The 22235-nt window shown below is 47.3% G+C and overlaps 2 protein-coding genes across 6 annotated transcripts in view; one reads left to right on the top strand and one right to left on the bottom strand.

The window, feature by feature from the left end:
- The window catches only part of Nuak (Nuak family kinase 1), a 136620-nt gene extending 130483 nt beyond the window's left edge, over positions 1 to 6137 (bottom strand). For all 5 annotated transcript variants that reach the window (XR_013320230.1, XM_077690279.1, XM_077690281.1 and 2 more), the window contains exon 1: positions 5492 to 6137. Coding sequence is in view for 4 of the 5 variants with exons in the window: in XM_077690279.1 (XP_077546405.1) it covers positions 5492 to 5641 (150 nt within the window). In the remaining variant the exon portion in view is untranslated. The remainder of the gene's footprint in view (positions 1 to 5491) is intronic.
- A 689-nt stretch (positions 6138 to 6826) lies between these two features.
- Positions 6827 to 22235, top strand: part of Oseg1 (intraflagellar transport protein Oseg1) — a 43233-nt gene continuing 27824 nt past the window's right edge. Inside the window, exons 1-12 of the mRNA XM_077690277.1 lie at positions 6827 to 6990; positions 7576 to 7806; positions 8810 to 8886; positions 9593 to 9726; positions 9974 to 10053; positions 10503 to 10773; positions 12156 to 12294; positions 12536 to 12594; positions 15999 to 16148; positions 17602 to 17790; positions 19361 to 19477; positions 21020 to 21139. Of these exons, the coding sequence (XP_077546403.1) occupies positions 6932 to 6990; positions 7576 to 7806; positions 8810 to 8886; positions 9593 to 9726; positions 9974 to 10053; positions 10503 to 10773; positions 12156 to 12294; positions 12536 to 12594; positions 15999 to 16148; positions 17602 to 17790; positions 19361 to 19477; positions 21020 to 21139 (1626 nt within the window). The 5' untranslated portion in view covers positions 6827 to 6931. The remainder of the gene's footprint in view (positions 6991 to 7575; positions 7807 to 8809; positions 8887 to 9592; positions 9727 to 9973; positions 10054 to 10502; positions 10774 to 12155; positions 12295 to 12535; positions 12595 to 15998; positions 16149 to 17601; positions 17791 to 19360; positions 19478 to 21019; positions 21140 to 22235) is intronic.

Genomic DNA, 22235 nt, shown 5'->3' with positions numbered 1-22235 from the left:
CGAATGACATTTGCTCTAAATGTCATTAGATCTGTCATGCGACAGGGGTATAACTCTCGTTTTATAAGTTGTGGGACAATGTCATTAATTTGGTGCTGACCCGACCATTACGCCCGATTTCATCTCTACTTCTCATAATAATGTAGTTCAGAGTGAATATTGCGGAATTCCCGCCTACTGCAAATATACACGAGCTTCTACGGGACGGAAAATGGACCACCACACGTTTGTCCGCAAGAACAGAACTGTGCTGCTTCCAAGATTAATGCAGCTAATTAGCTGGGGAGTATGCTCATTCGCAAATTACAGACAAACGGATTTTGTATCCTCCACTTCTTTGTCTCCGTCCAGCTTCGCTAGCCTCCTTCGCAACGTGGAAAGGTACGGAATTTTTTTAAAAGGACACATTGCGTCACACGCCTGCAGCTCCCAACGAGTATACGGGCTCGTGCGAAAGTGCGCATCGTAAGATATACAGGGTGTTGCGACGATAACTGGAACACTTTAAAAATTTTTCCTGAGCGATCCGCCGCTCTGTTCGCGCTCAAACTTCACACAAAGGTCGCATTTTGTGGTCTATTTTGCTTGACACCGGGAACAACAACGGTACTTACCTGTTTATTCTGAAAATAAATAAAAACGATTTTCGCCTATGGGAAAATGGCCGCTGATTTGGACGTGCGAGCCAGCGCAAGTTGATGTTGGAACGACGGAACCACCTGCAGAGTGAAACGCATGTTTGGGATTCACGTACGGAGCCAAATGGTGCAGCAGACGATCAGAAAATGCACCTAGAAATGAGCTAACAGACGATCAGAAAACCCGGTTTTCGGGCTCGCACGTCCAAATCGCCGCCATTTTCCCATAGGCGAAAATCGTTTTTATTTATTTTCAGAATAAACAGGTAACTACCGTTGTTGTTCCCGGTGTCAAACAAAATAGACCACAAAATGCGACCTTTGTGTGAAGTTTGAGCGTGAACAGAGCGGCGGATCGCTCAGGAAATTTTTTTAAAGTGTTCCAGTTATCGTCGCAACACACTGTATAAAACGGACTTGCAAGCGTTTTTTTTTTTTCTTTCTTTCTTTCATTCCATGTCCGCGCGAGCCCTGATTGGGTGAAAGCAGGCAACCCGGATGCGGCACAGAACAAGCAATGCGGGCCGTCGGTTTCTGTGTATGTCATTAACCGAAAAATGGGCGCGAAACGGACATTTTCGAAATGGACACAACTCAGAGCTACGCCCCTGGGCTGACACTCGCAAGGAGCGCATTGGCTTTCTCCGGTTTACAAATTCCACGAGCTCCAAGTCAGAGAATATCTCCTAGTAGGACCTTTCCCGGCTATAAACGAGATAAAAACAAGCGCTAGACAGGCGAACAAGAGGTATGCGGGCAGTACTGGAGGAGCGATAAGCTCACTGGCATTACCTACGGAAGAGACACACTTCCTTGATAAACGTGCACTCATCCAATGAGTCGCACTGTCACTCAGGGGAAGGCATACGTGGCCACGAAATGCGTGGGAAATGAATGGTCTCGGTTACGACTTGGCGCGACGACTTGGCTACGTCTTGGTTACCACTTGGCAAGGCAAAAGAGCAAAGATATACTGCGGCATGGTTTTTTTCTCTCTCCTGTCTTCCGTTTTGTGTAAAGTTCGAGCTGGTTCTCGCCAGAAATGTATCAACTAGCACAGTTAATAGCCATTATAAAGATATACCAACCGTGCTACCAGAAGCGTTTATCTTAATTAAAATCGAACATTTTGGAAAGCGCATCAGTCTGACGAAAACCTCAAGCGCTGAGATGAAATATCGCGGCCTGAATGCTTAAATTCGGCGTTACCGCACACTAGTAAACCTTGGACATTTTTTGTTGTTGGCGCTGTCGTCGCTGAAAAGTGGGAGGCACTGTTTGTCGACTATAGGATCCGACGCGCCAGAAGTGTGTGGTGAACCGGGCGAAGACGGCAGCCACCTCTGGAGGTTCCTGGACTGAAGCAATCACCCAAGACCAAGCCCAAGTTAGCCTTTTCAGTTAACTAACGTTTATTTTAATCGTTGGTGAACAGAGTTTGGTTTCCCTCTAACTTCGGAAAAAAAAAAAAAAACACCCGTGTGCGGTTAGAGTAAAGATTCACTAAACATCACATGTTGGATGTGTTAATTTCTATCAGTGTCGTTGATGGTTTTGTAACGTGAGGACTTGTGTGCAAGACAGAGAGAGAGAGAGGAGGAGAAGGAGATAATTATTGCCTACTTACTCTAAAGGGTCATTGTATTTCCTCATTGGTAATCTCTAGGGGGTTTGGGCGGGTTGGTAGGGTGCCTATGGTCTTCAGGACGAAGTCTACCCTCGATAGCTGCTGCATGTAGTGTGCCCGGTTCAGTCAGCCACTCCCAGCCGATATTCCTTCTATCTACTAGAGGCATAGCCACATGTGCGCTTGATTGATCGGTACGTGGCATACCTCGCACATTGGCAGGGGACTTTTGGTATGGCCTTTGAATGTGCCTATACTTTGCTGGGTGTGAGTAATGTCTGTGTTCGCGTCATCTTCATGATGGTTTACTCTTGCCCGAGTTAAACTACCACTGAGCAAATAATAGTTTTGGCTTGATCACGGGCTTCTAAGTTTGGCCACCGTTGACAGGTGCCTGGAGAAGCGTTTCGCGGGAATAGGGTTTGCTCTTTCGTTTCCTACCAAACCGGTGTATCCCGGTGCCGAGTGTATCCTTACACGAATTGTGAGGTGAGTGACTTGTAATGTGAGGACTGCTTGGTTTCCAAAAGCAGAGAAGGACCGACGGGTAAATACTATTGCGATTGTTCCTTTCCTCCTTCAGGTTTCTTCAAACCGCCTGCCGTCCTCCCAGGGCGTCACAGTTCCACCACGTCGCACTTTCTCCGCCCGGAAAGATGAAAGCGAATCAAAGCCGTAGCCGAGTCGAGCCACCATAACACCAGCCTGCCGCGGCATCGGCGTGGAAGATCTCGTTGTTTTCGTACGAGGCGCAAATGCTGCGAACCGTGCAGTGCTCGTCCGTGGACCCAAAGGAAGCAAACAAAGGGCAGCGAGTCAGCTTCGCCTATTTTTGGCTTTTCGCGCCCTCTTGTCGGGAGCGTGTGCCATCTTCTTTGAAACACGCGGTCGCAGACATCTCCGCAGCAGACGACACTTGCAGACGACGCGTTTTCGCCCTGCCGCAGGCGAGACAGCAAAGAACGCTTGACTGAGTGCAGGGCCTGCCTATCTTTTTGTTTGTTCCGTTCTTCGCCGTCGCTTTCTCGTCCCGACAGCTCGCAGCGAACGGCCCATAACGAACATGGGCGTTCCGGGCACGCGAGCAGTCTGCGTTTAATCAATCTTTCCCGCGCTGTCCCCGAGCAAGGCAAAAGGGCCGCCTTTGTGTTCGCGCGGTCGGCGCGTCATGTTTTCCCGTGCGATTTCCGTCTCGGTGTCCCGAATGTTCCGCCGTCGCCTGTGCTCACTCAAACGTCCTCGCCTGTTAAGACTTTTTTGTCGGTTCGAGGCCGGTTCATGCCCTCCAGCAGACGTCAGGTCTGCAGTAACGGGATGTCAGCTAAGCCTAACGAGCTTGCAACCGGTCGCTTCCAGCCGGAACGAGACGTAAGCACCCAGGTTACTGAACTTTCCGAGCCGTCTTGCTCGTATTTAACGGGCGTGTTTTATTTATACACATATTTATTTCAAGGGCCGAGAGTATTTACCTTCTTGGAAGTGCCATTTCGCATCCTTCGCCGTTCAACGCGTTCCTTTCCCTTTCGGCGCGCACCAAGACACGTTCCGTATGGCCCGTTCAGCGCTCGTTAGCCGATAAAAAATGAAAAACAGAAGTTCGCTGTGCGCGCAAGGGTGCCCGAAACAAACAAAAAGAAGAATCGACGTGGGTGTACGCGTTCAGCTGTGCGGCGCGCTCGCCCCGTCTGTAACCTGCAGCAGTGCCTTTTTGCGAGTTTTTTTTAATCGTCTGCTTCCAAGCGAGAGCAGACGAGCAATATCGCTTGCTCTGTGCCCGCCTTCGTTTGTTGAACTTTTGTTCGCAGCAAGTCTCCCAGCGCAGAGCAACTTCGGCTTAAATGTTCGTCGTCTGTCTCTCGAGTCGGTTGTTGTAACGCCACGGGTGCTGCTTCATTTTCTGCAATAAAGAAGTCGAGTGACCACGGCACAGATGAGCAAGAGTACGTATACGGCCCCCCGGAGCAAAGACGGCGTGTGATGCTTTAGGCCACAGCGAGGACATGCTCGCTGACCCTGGACAAAGAAGGTCCTCAAAGAGCCGCCATTGTCAAGGCCAACTCAAAAAGAAAAGCGTGGAAGACAATGCCGCGCCCGGTGGGAGCCACCAAGCACGCGGTCAGAGAATTCCGCTTAGCAGACGACAAACCGTACCGTTCTAGTCCGCCAAAGCTAGTCGTCGAGCTCCTGGTACGATGGCCGTTTAAATTTCCCTCTTTTTTTTTTTTTTCGCCGCTAAAAGGTCAGCAGGAGGCATTGCACCCAGCCCATTAGGGTACTTATTTTCAGAATTACGTGAACAATCACGCGTAATTTACGCGGTGACCTCCTTGAGGGGACACGCTTCGTATGAGCCAAGCGAAAGGCGACGGACGGAAGCCGTGGGTGCAGCGCGATATAGTACGACACCGAAACAACCAAGTCGAAACGAACAATGGGTAGAGAGCTAGATGGGCCGAGGCGAAGGAAATCCGTGGGTTCCTGCAGATGTACACACAAGCCGGCGGCGATTATGCGTGCCGCGCAAGAGACCTTCAAACCAGTGCCATAAGCGCAGGCGTTGAGCGAGCAGGTAGCAAGCCAGGGAACACCCCCGAGTATTCCCTCACGGCCGAACGCTCACGCTAGCGGCGATTGGAGAAAGCCATTCTGCCGCAACGTCGGCCGGGGTCAAGTTTCACTAATCGCCGCGAAGCTCGCAAACACGGCCAGTCGTCATTAAGCCGCGCGGAAGACAGGTGGACAATCGGTCGTTTAACAGCTGACCGATGCGGGCGCGAGGTTCTTCGCTCGATCGTTTCGAATCGTCTGCTAGACACGCACGAGGGTGATAGAATCAGCGCGCGCACACCGACAAACCCACCGACCCGCCGTGCGACGCCTGGCAATCGAACGTTGAAATGGGAGCGCGGATCTCGCCTTGTGAAGTCATGCGCAGCTGATCCGAGCTTCGAACGTTATAATACGCCGCTTAGCAACTATTGTTCATGCACAAGCTAAAGGCGTGCGCGCCGATATGATAGATTGAATGGCACCGATTTCGAACAGCTGTCACGCAGTTGGACGCGTCGTCTGCTGCGCGGCGTTTCTGTAACGCGATCGAGGATCAGAAATCGATCACATTACGTCTTCCGAGGCGTAAGACGCTGGCGAGGTAACTATAAAAGCGCTCGGTTTGCGAAACAATCGACTCAACGCGCGGGGGAGGAGGTGTACAGGTGTGACTCACCTCTTGGTTTGTCGCCCTGTTGATGGCCAGCTGCACCTTGCCATAAGTTCCCTGTCCGAGCTTACGAATCACCTGGAAGCGCTGTTTTAACTTGTGCTTCTTTTCACCTTTGTCCTCCGCCGGAGGCCCGGCGTCTTGTTGAACAACCATCGTAGTGTCACTCGATGTTAATCACTGATCAAAGGCACACTACGATCAGTGGGCAGCAGGCGACATCCGATTCAGCGCACACCGACGTCGAAGAGACCGGGGATGTCGACTCCTCCGCTGGGAAACGCTGAAAGATGCAGATCTTGAGACCACTCGACGACGCACGCGGAAGATAAGACGCTCTCGCATGTGGTCGATCGCGCCGCACGTATGGGAACTCCGGATTACTCGGAACTCACGCCGTACTCGTGGTGGTCCAACGACGACGACGACGAACCGTCGCGGCGCGCTGTCAACGAGCGACGGAGGAAAGACGCGGTCCCCGCTGGCTCTCCGGTGCCGGGCTGCTGCTGCGGAAGGGACGCTGTGGAGGACGACGTCATCCCCGAAAAGTGGTGCTAATTTTAGCGGCCCGATCTCATGTTACGAACTTAGCCCAGTGATCGCCACGGCCCGCCGCGACCGCCGTTTCAGCTCCGCCAAGTCTGCTGCGACTCCCCAATCTCTCTCTCTCTTGCTCGGTACCCTCGCCTTCTCTTGAAGGGCTTGCCTGGCGAGAGCAAGCGATCGTAACGTTCCTGTCGACTGCTCGCGGTTGCATTTTGACGTTCGCTGCTTGTCTCTGAAGACGCAATGTCAGGCTACACTTCCAACTCATACTGCCGTCCACATTACCTCTTTGCCTTCTTGGTGTTTTCTTGCTCGTGTCATGCTCTTGATGTTATAAACTAGTCAAATAAACGAAGCGTGTATACCGCGTGCTCACCGGTTGTTGCGCACGTATAAAAAGGTTTAATTTTGTCTCTCACTAATGTGTTTGCGCAAGTATTTTGATGCATTCGAATAACGGCGTCGCGGATGAATTTGGGGTGGTTCTTTTTATTCACAGTCCTACTCCGCAGTTCATAGAAAGTCTGTTTCCAGAATCAACAGCTGACGAGGCGTTAGTTTTTTGCTTATCAATTACTCCTTCGCGGATTTCTCAATGTTGCCAAGAAAAATATTTTTCTCGCTCTCCTTAGCCTTGTTATTGTCTTTTTTGTAAACGCTTTGCAAAAACTATTTCACTGGTCAAATATTGCGCTGTAACTAAAAGCTGATTTATTTTATTATTTTTAAATAGAATTTATTGCGCTTTGTTTTGGCATCCAGTTGTGACTTGACGGCTATCATCACCACGATCTACAGATATCAGAGCCGTAACCATGGCGACGAATCAAAAGCGTGTGTTTCGATGTGAAAAGTTCGCGATTTTTGCGTCGCCGTCTGGGACGGTAATTTCCTCCAGCGATGCGGGCTGTCGCGCTGTGGGTCGACAAAGTCCATGACAGGGAGAATAACGAACAATGGTACAGTCTACTTTGACCGAGCGCATGACTCCGTGTTTGCTTAAAACAGGCCCGCCAAGTTATTCACGTTGCACGACTTTATTTAAGCGCGCAGCGCAAAAACGGCACAGCGCGTCTCTAATAATCCAGGCATTTAATGTCATTAAACTAGACACTCCTGAAAATAACAGTGTACGCAAAAGGATGCTGAAATTCCACCACATGTGTTCACCTTTGCGTGGTCAAATTACGGAAACAAGTTTGCAGGGAACTTGTGGGCAGTTCAGGGTATCCAGAGCTGTGAATTATCTGCGGTCCATTTAATGAAGACTTACTACACGATTACAGAGGAGTCAACATGATTACGCAGAAATGTACTCGAAAATGCGATCTACAGACCAAAATGAACATTGCGTTTAAAAATAAAACTGACTGACGACTGGCTAAAGCCAAAATGAATGAATAACAGAAGATGGTATTGTATCGTTATAATCAGTAGAGTTTCTTTTTTTTACTTTTTATACCTAAAGTGAAGCAGATCTGCGTCACTTTTTGTTCAATATGCAAGGATGTTTTCCCAGAATAGTCCCTGGTCTCCCCTCGCAGCATCTACGACCTCGCTTTCAAGCCGGATGGCAGCCAGCTCATTGTGGCCGCCGGCACCCGGGTCCTGGTCTACGACACCTCGGACGGTGCCCTAGTCCAGCCGTTGAAGGGCCACAAGGATGCCGTGTATTGCGTCTCCTATGCCCGAGACGGCAAGCGCTTCGCCTCGGGCGGTGCTGACAAGCAGGTCATCATCTGGACCGCCAGCCTGGAGGGCATCCTCAAGTACTCGTACGTCGAGACCTCTGGAAAGACGTCGAGATTGAAAGTTCCGCAAGGCTGTAAATATAGGAGAGGCCTCTTACAGGTTCTGGGTCTTTATAGGTGGTATTCATTGAAAAGTTTAGCTGTCAATTTCTTCGCTTGGCAACACTGTAAATGGCCACGGACATGATGCGGCTTGTGCCACTGTGCCCGCATGCCTAAAAAAAAAAACACCGGCGTGCATCATCTAGCTGCTTCATTTCAACCCGATTTTTAACGGTGGTTTGAACAGCAATGTTATTAATCGCACTCACGTTGGACTCGAGGCGTTCGGCGTTCGGTGGGGTAGAGCTTGGAACGTACAACACAAATCATTTGCTTAGCACGGACAAGTACCGCCATCCCGCGGAGCCCGATGTAACCAGTGACGGCGCACTCACATGGTTGCCTGCATGCGCTCCTCGCCAGTGAATGCAAGCTATATGCAGCCTGAAGAAACAATCGAGGTCTAACTCCCCCATGAAAGAGTGGTGGATCAACAGATGGTAAAACAGAGGCTGTTGGCTCCCATGAAAACCGTTACCAAATTTTATTTTTTCAAATTTTTTGGTTGTTCTTGCAGCTGTAGCTAGGCCTAGGCTGTGAGGTGCATTTTAGTTGAAGGCTACGAATTAATTTAGACCATGTGGGGATCTCTAATGTGCGCTGAAGTATCAGCACATCAAACTCGAGGAGACACGAATGTGAGTTTTCTCGTGTGTGAGTTGCCAACATTTGTCGTCATATTCCCACTTCTTGCCAAGTCTGCCAAAAGAGAATTGTAAAAAAATTTCCGTTAAATTTGGTGGGAGCAAAGCATCGGCAGAAAGTGGGGTGCCATACAAAAATACTTTATGGCTAGCTTGAATTTCTCTTTTTTGTCTGTTTTAACACTGGTCAAGCTTTAAAATGTGTAGTTTCAGCACCAGTTAGAGATACTAAGGTGGCACAAATTTCCAGCATTCTCAATGTTTTTTTTTTTTTCTTGCAGTCATCACGACTCCATTCAGTGCCTGGCCTACAACCCACTCACTCACACGCTTGTCAGCTGCTCCTGCTCTGATTTTGGTGAGCAGAGACTGACTGCATGTGTTTTCGATAAACCCAGTAAAGTGTATCTTTGGCAACAAAACTTTTATATTTCTATTAGTACCCTATTTGTATTAGTACCATTTCTATTAGTACCCTGTCATGAGTTTGCTTGTTTTTATCATTTCTTCTTGCAAAGTGCTATCATTACTTCGTGGCCCTCTTTAAACTTCTCCTCATGTATCATAGAAAGAACATTGAAGTTTTGTAAAAAATGAGGTCTGTACTTTTCATACATAGCAACGATGCTTCTGAGTATATTCTGTTTGCAGACTGTGTAAGGAATGCTAGTTGCTAAACATTAAGCCAGTGAGTGTTTAAATTTGGCTCTTAAGCAGAATTTCACTTCAGCTAACAATACCCTATGGCTAGAGCGGGCAACTTTGCCTTTTTCTTGCACAAGTGCAGAGCTGGGCAGAAAAACCAAATCCCCCTTTACCCTAAAAAAAACGAAAAAAAAGACCTGTTTTTTGGTGAAGATTGAAAAATGCATGTGCCTTGTGGCAAAGCCAACTTTTGATCTTTATTATCTGTCGTTTTCATATACTGAGAAGAGAGCTGGGTACCTTAAGTGGTAAAGGTGCACTTAAAATCAACTTGCATAACAAATGCTACTCGCAAAGTACTCAAGTTTAGAATATCTGTTCCCCATTGCAAAACTGAGTCCATCGTGTATCATGTGCAGGTCTGTGGTCATCGGAGCAGAAGTCCGTGTCCAAGCACCGCACCAACGGAAGAGTCACCAGTGCCAGCTGGAATCCCGATGGCCAATACCTCGCCCTTGGCCTTGCCAGTGGCAGCGTTACGATTCGTGGAAGGGTGCGTTTTGAAACTTAACTTTCATTCGGCTCGAAAAAGGGAAATGAACTCACTGCGAAGGAATTATCGCAAACTTAATTTGCTTCAAAGCAAAGCAGTGCTTCACTCATTTTTTGTAAATGAATGGTAGCAGTAGTGTTTGTGTGCCTCTAAGTACAGTTTTGTTGTTGTTGTTTTATTCGTCGTGTTGTTGTTTTGTTCTCCCAGCCAGAGAAATGGGGGTGCATGTGTTCGAAATGTATTGCAGACTGGTGAGGAAGTTGTCCGAATCGACCGTCCGGGTGGACCAAAAGCAGCGGTGTGGGGAGTCTGTTGGAGTCCCGTTAGGTGAGTCAGTAGATGTGGTGGAATTTTTCAAGCATTTTAGAACAGAAATGGGGTCTTCACTAAGATTGCGAAAGGTTGCGAGTTCTTTTTATCAGGAACCACTCTACTTTGCAGCCCTCCATGCAAAACCCACTGTCCACCTCACACCCTCCAGCCCCTCCTCTGGAGTTGTCTACAGGTTCCTTTGCGTAGAAACGAAGTTTTTGTTTCACATAACGAAGCGTGGGTTAGGTACACAGTAATCGAGTAAAGCTCGTGTAAAAATTGAGTAAAGTAACATTGAGTAAAGTAAAATTGAGTAATTGAGTAAAGCTTGAGTAAAACTTGTGTAAAACTAAGTGGGGTGGATTCGCGAAAGGCACGGACCAGTTATGGCACGGACAATCCTGCATTACTGCATAAGCATAAATGCGCTTCAACGAGCAAAAATTGCGCAAACATACTTCCAGGGAGGAAGGCGGCGGCGACGTCCTGGCCGTGGCCGACTGGGCGCAGACGTTGAGCTTCTACAACATCGCGGGCCAGCAGACGGGCCGGGAGCGGCCGCTCGGCTTCGACCCGACTTTTGTCGGCTACTTCCCGGGTGGCGAGTACCTGGTGGTGGGCGGGTCGTGCCGGGAGGCGCGCGTCTACACGCGCGACGGCATCTGCGTTGGGCCCGTCTCTCAGCAGGCCTCCTGGGTGTGGTGCTGCCAGGCTCGGCCCGACGCAACCCACCTGGTCAGCTTGCCTTCTACGGAGGCGCTGGAGGAATTGAGGAATGCACCCTATGGTTTGGCCTGAGTTTTGTGTTAGTTTTTGCCCTTTTCGTTTCATTCTTAGTCATATCTGAGATGTTGTTTTTGGTTACCGCAATATATGATAATCACCTTGCTCCGAGCAAAAATTTTGATGCATGAACGCACGCGTGCATGCCACAGCGCGTCATCACCATGTGAGCTTCGATTCCTCAACAACCACAGAATGACTTCCTCCCCGTATTAGTGAGGAACGGAATGAGGCTGTTTCGCCGCAGAGTCTAGTTGTTTCAAGCATAAGCCCAGTGCCTGCCGTTGAAGTCTGTCTTCTTGAGAGATTTTTTTTTTTTTTCAAAATAACCGTTAAGCGTAATTTCTTTTATTTAATTTTTATTTATCTGGAGTTTTTCATGCGGTAGCGTCTGTAGACTTGTCTCCACAATTCCACGTCCGTCCGTTTGTAATGTGATGGGAGGCAGAGGAAAGGAAGAGGCAAGGATTCGTAACAAGGAGATCATAACAGTCTATGCACGAGTTGTAGCAGAGTGCAAAAGGACAGACTTGTATAGAAACCGTTTACGTCGCACTGCTCGTTACACGCCTCATCGTCATGCTTGTTATGCTTCTCGTCTATATTCTCATTGCACTCCTCGTTATTGTCCTCACTGAGCCTCGCATGTAACTTCTATGACTTTTGGGGAGCGAAGTGATCACCTCTGGCACAAGTTGACTGCTCTTTTGCACGTGATGCCCTATTGCACATGATTGCACATGTGCTGCTCTATTGCAGCACATGATGCGGGTTGCTCCCCGAACCAGCGACATGGTGTTTAGATTTGTTTTTTGCTCTAGTTTCGAATTTCCGCTCGTGGCTAGGGCTTCTATCCTCTGTTTTTTGCCTCATAATATGTTTTCAATTAGCCTGAAATTAAAAAACAAGCTTATAGTTTCATTTGTTATACTCAGTTGCTGATCATGTCAAGAGTCTGTTATTCAATGTATGCCACCTGTAGAATACCACAGGGAGGAACCATACTGCATTGTTTATGGCCTGTGTACTTGTAAGCCACTCCAGGTTACAGAAAAAAATAGATTTCTTTTGCTTACCTCTCTTTTTTGTTAGTTTTGTCACTAAGACCCTATTCAATTAATAGTGGCTAGTTTTACAAGCAATTAATTGTAATTTGTACGGCAGGGCCTTTGTTAAAGCTTGTTTACGGACAGCTGTTACAGACATAATTCTTGTACGCAAACTCAGCTTGGGAAGTTCAATTTCAGTTACACCCTGGAAGTAGTGTGACTATTTTCGAGCGATTGTAAGTACACTTGTATTGATTGAATTGTTTAATTATGTGTAATTTTCAGGCCCTGGGCTGTCAAGATGGCACGATCGCCTACTTTGAGCTTGGCTTTTCCACGGTGCACAGTCTTTACCGAGAGCGCTACGCCTTCAGGGAGAACATGACAGATGTCATCATCCAGCATCTTGTGACGGACGAAAAAGGTGGGTTATTTTTTGTTTTAACGCTGACAACCTACGCATAGCTTAACAACCTTCGTGTTTACTCAACGCCCACTAACAGCCAGCATTCGTGCACTGTTGCAAGGTTACCGTTCTTTTAAAGGGCCTAATATTATATGCTTTGTAACTCAACGAATTATACAGAGCCGTAAGAACTCCATATCTTGTTGCAAGCTCGTTTTGTGTTTTGCATGTGTATTGAGTGATTGTTAATTGTGTGCAGTTCGAATCAAGTGTCGGGACCTTGTCAAGAAACTGGCAATCTACAAGCACCGTCTTGCCGTAAGTCAGTAGACAACAGATAAATTTTTTTTGTTTACGGATCGTAATTGAACTGGCTTTGAGGTTCGGAGGGTTGCTTGAGATGGTTGCATTTTCAATGTTGGTAGAATATTACATTTACTGTAAGTTAATGCCACCGTTGTTGAGGAAAGTTTTCACAAAACAGTTGCATCACAAGAAATGCTGATTTTGAGAATTTAAAGCAATTGTGTTTAATAAGTGGACACTACCCAGGTTGAAATTTAAGGCCACTGTTTATCTCTTGAATATACCTGGTACATTTCTACATGTTAACATGCCATCAAATTTATGACTGCTGCTTTAGCTGTCAGGTTGTGGAAGAATTTTGCCTTTTTTTTTACACAGGGATGGATCCTCCCACACAAAGAATAGTATGCAGAAAAGAAAAAAAAAAGCAGAGCAAAATACGGAAACAAGATTATCTACCTCAAGCAGTGAAAGGCTCGTAGTGTCGACAGCCTGCGTAGCTGAAACTCTATGCTAAGTGGGACTTGTTATGTCGGCCTGACGACGTTGTCGAACGGACACATCACACACTCATTGTAGGCCAGATGAAATGGAACTCTTTATTCAAGAATGTCTGTCCTATATACTCGCGTCGCAAGTGTGAGGCCCCACTTCTTGACGTCTACCGGTAGTACCTAAGTGGCAGCACCTGGTGCTATCGTGCGACACTACAGGACCCTTTAAATGTCAAGATATACAGTAGACTTTTCACGCAACAGACTTGAGGCGGGACGTGGCTCTTAAAACAATTTATTTTAATTTTTGAGTAATCTCTCTGAAACTTGTCAGTCTTGCTGCTTTCTTCCCACTGATTTCAAATATGGCAATATTTTTTGAGTAAGTCAATTAGTTACCAAGATAATTAGATATAATTACCGTATTTTCCAGTGTATAAGTCGCAGTTTTTTGTCTGAAAGTTCGTTGGTGCGTCTTATCGTATGGTGTGACTTATGTATGGAATTAATTTGGTACGCGGCAGCTGCACGTGGTCCGCGCTCGAAAAGGTGCCTGCGCGCTGCGTGATGTCAGCGCACGTTAAGAGACACAGCTCTGTGGTCTAAATGAATGAATTATCTGTTAGCAAGTCGGAGGAAGAAGGCTTCGATGGTTTTGCGTAAATGCCGTCTGTAAGTACATGCCATCTGTGTGTATGAATAGGTAAACCATTTTTGAGAAGTTAATTATGCCTAGACTTTGGACGGTACATGCCATGTCTAGCACTGCTTACCGGGGGATATGCTCAGAGGTGGCGGCCGCCGCAACCATGTACTTTGGCTGAACTTTTTAACAAACTGATCCTTTACGGGTTTACCTGATTAACAAGTGCGTTTTGTACACACTTATACACCGGTGCAACTTGTGTACGTTTTGTTTTCGGAAAAACTGCTGTTTTGAGGGTGATGTGACTTATGCACAATGGTGTGACTTATAGACCGGAAAATACGGTAGCCATTTTTGGAGGAACAATAGAGAAAACAGTGTTAGTCATAAAACTAATTTTTATGTTTTCCAGCACTATGAACCCTGGTGAGGGCAATAGAAAAATCGTTTTTTTTTTTTGTGCACTGATTGGAACCATTTCTACAGCTCATCAAACTTTAGGGCCACCAGTGGCAAGGAACCATTTCAAATGCCCATTTCAAATACCAAAGTTTAATGAACTGTAAAATTAGTCCCAAGCGGTGCACCAGAAAACCGATTTTGCTGTTGCCCTCACCGGGGTTCATAGTACTGGAAAATATAAAAATGACTGTTGTATGACCAACACTGTTTTCTTTATTGTTCCTCCAAAAATGGCTAATGATCTCTAATTATCTTTGTAACTAATTACTCAAAAAAATATTGCCATATTTGAAATCAGGGGGAAGAAAGCAGCAAGGCTGACAAGTTTCGCAGCGTTTACTTCACAGTTAAAGGAGCCATGAAGAGAAAACACAAGTTTGGTTCATTCAAAAGATTGTCTCGTTAGAATCATACTGACACCACTTTTAACGTAAACTTCGCTCAAATAAGCTACATAATTAGGAAAAACGGGAATGGTCATGCGACCCACCAGCTCATTTCCCGCAACAGAACCTGTGATGTCACATGGGCTAAGCTCTGCGATTGGCGGAGGCTGGCAGAAGCAGACGCAAATTAGGTAGAGCTTACAAACTAGACGAACGAGCGATTTGCGCTTAAATTTAGGGCACATTCTTTACAAAGCAATAAGAATGATGGGACAAACAGTGGAAGTTACGAAAGCACATGTAAACATAGAAGTACTGATGCGTTCTGCTGTTCGTACTGCGCACAGCATGCTTTGGTTTAGCTGCACAGCACTACGGGGCTTGGGGTTGTCGCAGACGACACTGGCCGATTGACGCAAGCAACGGTGTCTTACGTGACCCCATTTGTCGAGCGAGCACTGTTTCAGGGAACGAATATTTTCTCCCAGAACAAAAACAAGCCAGGTTTAAATGCGGGCAAAAACAAACCAAACGCTTGCCACGGTATGGTGGCGCCATCTAGGTTACGGAACGTAAAGAAACGCGGGAACAAACCAACACCGCTGTACAGGGTGGAGACAATTTTTGAACGGTCCCGTGCCGCCGCAATTGGGCCAACGGGCTCAACGCGTTATTCTTTTCGTTTCCCACGAGACCTAGCAACGCGAAACAGACAATATGATTCAAACTTCTTCAGTAAACCGCGTTGCGGCGATAATTTTAGCGCGGTTTTGACACAATGACTTGCTTCGGCGGCGAGCGAGCAACCGAACATGGCGGCGCCAGCGTTACGTGTCTCTACCCTGTACGGCGGATGCGCGAATGAAGGTACTCTAGGCTGCAGAGCGGTCAGTTCCTGTGATGTCACTGGGACCACGAAAACGCACGATTGAGCGGGAAAATCAAAATTTTAACCTAAATTGTTTAATTTCTCAGTGAATAAAGCACCGTTTGTATCCGGACAAGCGCTGGGGGCACTATAAAACCCGAAATCTTTCGAATAAAACCAACTTGCATTTTCTCTTCATGGCTCCTTTAAGGGAAGCTTTTTTAAGAGCAGTGTCCCCCCTTAAGGGGAGGAGCAAAGAAAAAGTTCCTCAACTGAAGCTCTGCTGTCGTGAAGTTATTATGTGCAAACATTTCAACGAGGAACTGTAAATAAGTTTACCCGAGACATTCATTCAAGCGCAACTTTACACGTAAATGTGATGACGATGGGGATGGTGATGGTAATGATGATAATTATAAAACTTAGCCTAAAGGGGTGTGGTCCTGGCTTTTTAGATTAGAGGACTTCATACGGTCTATTTTAATGCCTGAGAACCTTTACAAAGCTCGGTTCCTAAATGCTGAAAATGTGAGGTTCTCTTTCCTGCCGCGTGCCCTCAGGTGCAGCTGCCCGAGCGGATCATGGTGTACGAGCTGAGCGGAGACGCGTCCGACCCTAACGACATGCACTACCGGTTGCGGGACAAGATTGCTCGTCGCGTGGAATGCACTCTGCTGGTCGTTTGCTCCGAACACCTGGTCCTCTGTCAGGTAGGATCTTCCCGCTACCCTCGACTAGCACTTCCTGCTCTAGAAGCTCTGACCTTTGGGGCCGTTAGTACTGTCATATCTTAGCCCTTTCCAGTCCGGACCTTTTACACACTTGCAAGTGGAGCTCCAGCAGACTGACAGGACCCAGGCGGTTGTACATTGGCAGTTCTCCGGACAAGATATGGCATCCACATCTGGAGGGCCCAATCAGTGCCCCAAGTAAAGTCTTGGAAAACTGAAATGTGAACACGGAAATGTGAACCTGGCGGCATAAAAATTGAAGAATGTGGTTAATGTAGATCACGTACTGACACAGTTGTGGCGTGCTTTAAATGTCGCATTTCCAAACTTTATTGCTGTTACAGAGCCACGCGGCAATTTGACTTGCGTGGAAAGAAATTGCACTAGTATTTGTGTGTTCCGGTTCATACTTTCACGTTTGCATTTCACGTGTTCCTTAATGTTCAAATGTGGCATTTTCCCGGTTTTCCTGTGTATCAGCCATTTCTTCTTCTGAGTGCAAGTTGCTACACCTGTTGCCTCGCTTCCATTCCCGTTGTCATTCTGTATTACGTTCTGTGTATTTTTGTTTTGTTGTTGTTGATGATGACCACCCTGTTGTTAATTGAAGTTTGTACCCCCTCACTCAATGCACTCCTTGAGCCTGTAAGAGAGAAAGGGAGAGGAACAGAGAGGAGGAGGGGAGAGAGTTAGGGAGAGAGGGGAGGGAAGAGAAGGAGGGAGGAAGAGAGAGAGAGAAAGAGATATGGGGAGACTTTGTTTACAGTCAGACTAAGACCTATTGGTAGTCTTCTGTCAAAAGAAGAGCTTGAAAATTAAATATTAAAGCTGTTCCACTCAATGTGAAAGCTGTTGGAAGTGCAGAGCTGTCATTCACCATAATGGGCTGTACCGTCGTTATCCGCTTACTGCTACCACCCCATGCAATTCAAATTTCCCTCCTTCGCAGTGCTTGCGTGCCCCCTGCCTGAAACTCTGCGCCAGCGGGAGTTCTGTTCTTTTTGTGCTTTTCTCCCCGCATGTTCCGGCATTGCACTGCCACATTTTGCATTTTCTATCGTAAAAACCAACCCAACGGGCGTCCTTAACTAAAGGAACGTGGGTGCTGCCAGTTAATTACGTATATTTTTCCTCAAATGTAGCTATAGTTTTCTCTGCGCTAAACAAGGGGGGAGATGTGGGACAAGCGCCAGCGTTTCACGAGTTTCGAACGCTTATGACTATATAAACCGCTTGGCTTTTGAAGCCTCTGGGGTACGATGCCGCGAACAACAGCGTTACCCCGGGATGCCGCCTTGGTGCTCTATGTACTTAGGTCGAGTGAGCAAGCTAGGATGACAAGGCAAGCGCCTAAAGTGCTCTGCACTTAATAAACGAACAAACAAATAAACAGATAAATAAACAAACAAATAAATGGCGCGACTGCCCACAGGAACGGCGTCTGCAGTGCCTGCGGCTGCGTGGCGGCGCATGTGAGCGGGAGTGGGTCCTGGCGTCGGCCATCCGCTACATCCGGGCCCTGGGCGGCCCCGTGGGCCGGGAGGGACTGCTGGTCGGTCTGCGGGACGGTCAGGTGCTGCAGCTGCTGCTGGACAACCCCTTCCCACTGTTCCTCATCAAGGTACGTGGTCTGTGACGGTTGCAGCAGCAGCTTGGCGACCCGTCCTTTTGTGGACTTCCCCGACATCTGTCGGTCTGACAAGCAGCTTCTTCTTCTAGCCGAAGTTGCATTTGCTATGCTTGGCATTCGGTTTTGCCTTAGTGACACACGTGCGCTCTTGATTTCACACGGGCTCGTGGTACTGTACACGTCATCGGTTCTGGACAGTCGTGCGATTTTGAGATTGGGGTTTGTCAAGCACAAAAAACGGATGTACTGTGCGCGTGCATAGAGAACCTGTGGAGTGCATCCCTTCCATTTCATTCTTGTCGGTGTCTCCACTTGAAAAACCGCAGTGTGGAGTGGCGACCAGCCCAAATGTGCACTTCTTCTTTCAAAGGTAACATACATACTAACTAAAGGGAGTGGCCACTCATTGGGTCCCGTGTAGACACAGAGGCATTATATAATCTGCCTGGCTACGTTAGTGAATCAGCTTTGCCTGAGATTTACTTCTATCATTCCTACATCATTAACCTACATTTCACACTGTGAGTTGCTTGGCCAATTAACGATTGGCTACAGCAGAGAACTCTGCAAACAAAGTAACTGCAGTTGACCGGGACCTGTTCTGCGTTTTTTTTGTCATATGTGATGTCCCAATGTTACCCTCTTTTTTTTTTTTTTTTTTGACTAGTTACTTGTTCTCTGTCGTTATAGTGACCTACATTACATTGCGATATCCAAAAACCGTTGGTTTACACGCTTTCCAACTGTGGCACAAACCATCATGTTGTCGTTGGTGTGTTTAATCTTGTGATCTCATATGCGCAGATGTCACTACACATGCAAGTTGATGTCGTAAAAAATTGTGCACCCATTGATACATCACGGTAATCAAACTTAAGGGCATACTGTATTTTCGCACGTATAGCCCGCACCAAAAATGCAAAAATTTCAGGGGTGAAGTAGAGGTGCGCATTATATGCGAGGTATTTCCTCTCGTGCAACTTCACCGCAATTCGCATTGGGCCGTGATGCCCTTACAGCAGTAATAGCAACGAAGCCACTGTTGTCCCACTGACAGTGCTTATTTTGCACACACAGCTCAACAATATACCAACCTGAAAAAATGTATGCGGCAAGTCATCTAGCTACGTAGTCAGCTAGGCAAGTTCTTTTAGCTAAACAAGTGTGTAATGTTGCTTGAGTAGTAGCTTCGGTTTGTCATTTTGTGTATAAAATATGCAGGCAATACACGGGGATATATACTTTATGTATTCGTCGACGGAAATGGGGGTTCGGGTTATATGCAGGAGCGGGTTATGCGCGTGAAAATATGGTAGTTAACAACGGCAAGCTAAAAGGTCTGGTAGTCGGAATGATTGGGCAACCGATAATTTCGCAGTGAGAGCTGTAATAGGTAGTAAAGAAAAATTGTGCTACTCTGAAGCCTATGTTGTGTAACGTATCGAGGTGATTGCGGCCTTAACATGAAAGTGAAATTGGTTTTCTTTATCGTAGCTTACGGGTGGTGTCAAACTTGGATATGTTCACTCATCTTTTTTAACCACTGCTTCCGTCTGTCCAGGTGACCAGCCCCGTCCGCTGCCTCGACCTCAGTGCGGACCGCACCCGTCTAGCGGTCGTCGACGAGAAGGGCACGTGCCTCGTCTACCAACTCAACTCCAAGCAGCTGCTCTTTCAGGTTTAGCATCTTTCTTTGGGTTCACACAAGATTGATTGATTGTAGTGTTTAATGTGCCGACGCAACGCAGGCGGTGAGGCGCGCCGTAGTCGAGGGATTCGAATTAATTTGGACACCTGAGGATCTTTAATGCGCCGAAATTCCGGCGGCCACTTTTCGTCTCCATCAGAAAAGTGGCCGCCACAGCCAGGAATCGAACCCGCGACCTCGTTGCTCAGCAGCACGACGCCTTAGCCACTGAGACACCACGGCGGATGGGTTCACACAAGATTCTGCGCTTGTCAGATGGGAACAAAAAATAGAATTTCATAAGCCGGAGGCAGTTTTTTCAGCGAAGCTGCGATGTGCTAGTTTCGGGGAAATTGATGTGTGCATGGTCCGAGTGTGTAGACCGGAAAACCTCCTAGCATCGATACAGCTAAAGATACTTATGTTGCACTTTCTCCACCCACCACCTGTGCGTTGGTGTAATGAACTTCACAGCTGTGACGCGTCTTTTTACTACAGGCATGTCATCCATAAATGATGCTATAGTCAAGTGTGCATGCAAACGCAATAATAAACTACCGTATTTTCGCATGTATAACTCGCATCAAAGATGCGAAAATTTCTGTGGCAACGTAGGGGTGCAGATAATATGCAGGGTTTTTACTTTCGTTCAGCTTCACGGCGATGCACATTGTGCTGTGAAGCTCCTACGCAGTAACCCTGACTAGGCCTTCCATGGCAGCAATTGCGCAAAACATTCAAGGACAAGGAAGAAAAAACAAGGAGAAGCACGCTCTAACAACTGAATTTTATTAGTGAAGTATGACTTTCGCCTTGCAGTCCTCAGTGTATTCTACTTGCTAAATATACGCCTTTTCTGTCTGCGTAGTATGTGATGTGTTGCTTGAGCAGTAGCTTCGGTGCAGCCTCTCCTGTATCAAATGTGCGGGCAATATGTGAGTACTTTTTTTTTCTTTTCCGGCGGGCTGAAAGTGGGGGTGCGGATTATATGGAGGGGCAGGTTATACGTGGGAAAATACGGTACATATAATGCTGGTAGTAGCCAACATGTTTTTCTTGGGATGGTAACATTGTGCACTGCATGGCTCTACTGGTCGTACACCTGCACAAAGCGGAATGGTACTGATTTTTTTGAACTGGTAGTAGGCATTGCACAAAAGCTGTTTAGATACAGGTCAGTATGTTAGAAGTATAGGGAGCCTTTAGTGCACCTGCACGTGGTGCCAGCACATTTTCTGGTTCTCGTTTTCAGTTTGGATAAGCACTGCACAGCTTTTTGAGGGGTAATCTTTGTTACGAGTAACGACACGTGATGAAACCATGGTGAATTTCACAGTTGTCATCATGTGACTTCATTATCCCAGAACAGACAGAACTTAGCGCAAAGCATCTCTGTACTTTCTTTAGCTGCACAGCCAGTAAGCAGCGACTGAAGTGCTTTTACATGAGAGTGCACTTGCCTGCTCATACCTCTGGTGGGCTTTGAACTTTTGGCAAGGGCTGCTCCCTCTTTCTGTCACTTTTCAATTCCAGGAGCCCAATGCCAACAGTGTGGCATGGAACACGGAGCATGCAGACATCCTCTGCTTCACTGGTGGAGGTGCGCTGGCCGTCAAGGCTGGGGAATTCCCAGTGTTGAGACAGAAACTGGAGGTTGGTACAAGCTTTTAAGCGCAGAGCACTTTAGGGGCTCGCCTTGTCGTCTTAGCTCGCTCGCTTGACCCTAGTAGAGCCACATGGTGTTCCGTCGTAGCCGCTGTCGCCAAGGCGTAACCCAGAGGATTCGAAAGCCAAGCGGTTTATATAGTCATAAGTGTTTGGAACTTGTGAACCGCTGGCGCTTGTCATACATCTCCCCGTTGCTTAGCGCACAGAAAACTGCAGGTACATTTGAGGCAAAATATACTTAATTAACCGACAGCGCCCGCGTTCATTTAGTTCAGAACACTTGTTGGGTTGGCTTTTACGATGGTAAGCGCCAAAAAGTGGCAGTGCAACGCCGGCACGTGCGGGAGGAAAAGCAAGCACAAAAAGAACAGAACTCCCGCTGGTGCAGTTCCAGGCAAGGGGCGCACGAGCACTGCGTGGGCGGGAAATTTGAATTGCATGTGGTGGTAGCAGTGAGCGGACAACGGTGCTACAGCCCATTATGGCGAATCACTGCTCTGCACTTCGGACAGCTTTCACATTGAGTGGAACGGCTCTCATTTTTTTGCTCGAGGTATACGTCACCCTCGCCCTGTGTCAAGGTGGCTGTATGAAGGCCGAGGGAGGAGGTGTAGAAGGAAAACAGAAATCAAAGTTCAGGTGTTGCAGCTGCAGTTTGAGCATTTCCTTTTCTATTTTTAACACTTTACAGAATATATTTTTTTGCTTCTCATTGACTTTGTTCTTTCTCAGCTTCTTTTTGTTCTTTTAGGGGGCGAAGCCCCTTAGGGGCTGGGGCTGTTGGCGTCTCCTGTAGTCGTCGTAATCGTCGTCTCATGTAGTTACGGTACTAAAACACAGGGATACTTGTTTACGCCTCGCGCTTGAGTGCTTCGTAACGCGTACTAAAAAAACACTGGGACATTCGTTTACGCCTCACGCTTAAGAGCCTCATTCTTCAAAGACAAGAGACTTTTACAGCAAAGCTTTCTACCTCTACCCCCCAATGGTTTCATCTCCGTTGGCAAAAACGCCAAGGCGCCAAGAATAAACTTATGCACTGCATGTTTCCACCCCTCCTCAGGTTTCACGTTAGTGGAGA

The sequence above is a fragment of the Haemaphysalis longicornis genome, unplaced genomic scaffold (assembly GCF_048455015.1).
Source record: "Haemaphysalis longicornis isolate Haplotype H1 unplaced genomic scaffold, Haemaphysalis longicornis Haplotype H1 scaffold_10, whole genome shotgun sequence".
Classification (NCBI taxonomy): domain Eukaryota; kingdom Metazoa; phylum Arthropoda; class Arachnida; order Ixodida; family Ixodidae; genus Haemaphysalis; species Haemaphysalis longicornis.
This window is presented reverse-complemented; position numbering and strand designations above follow the sequence as displayed.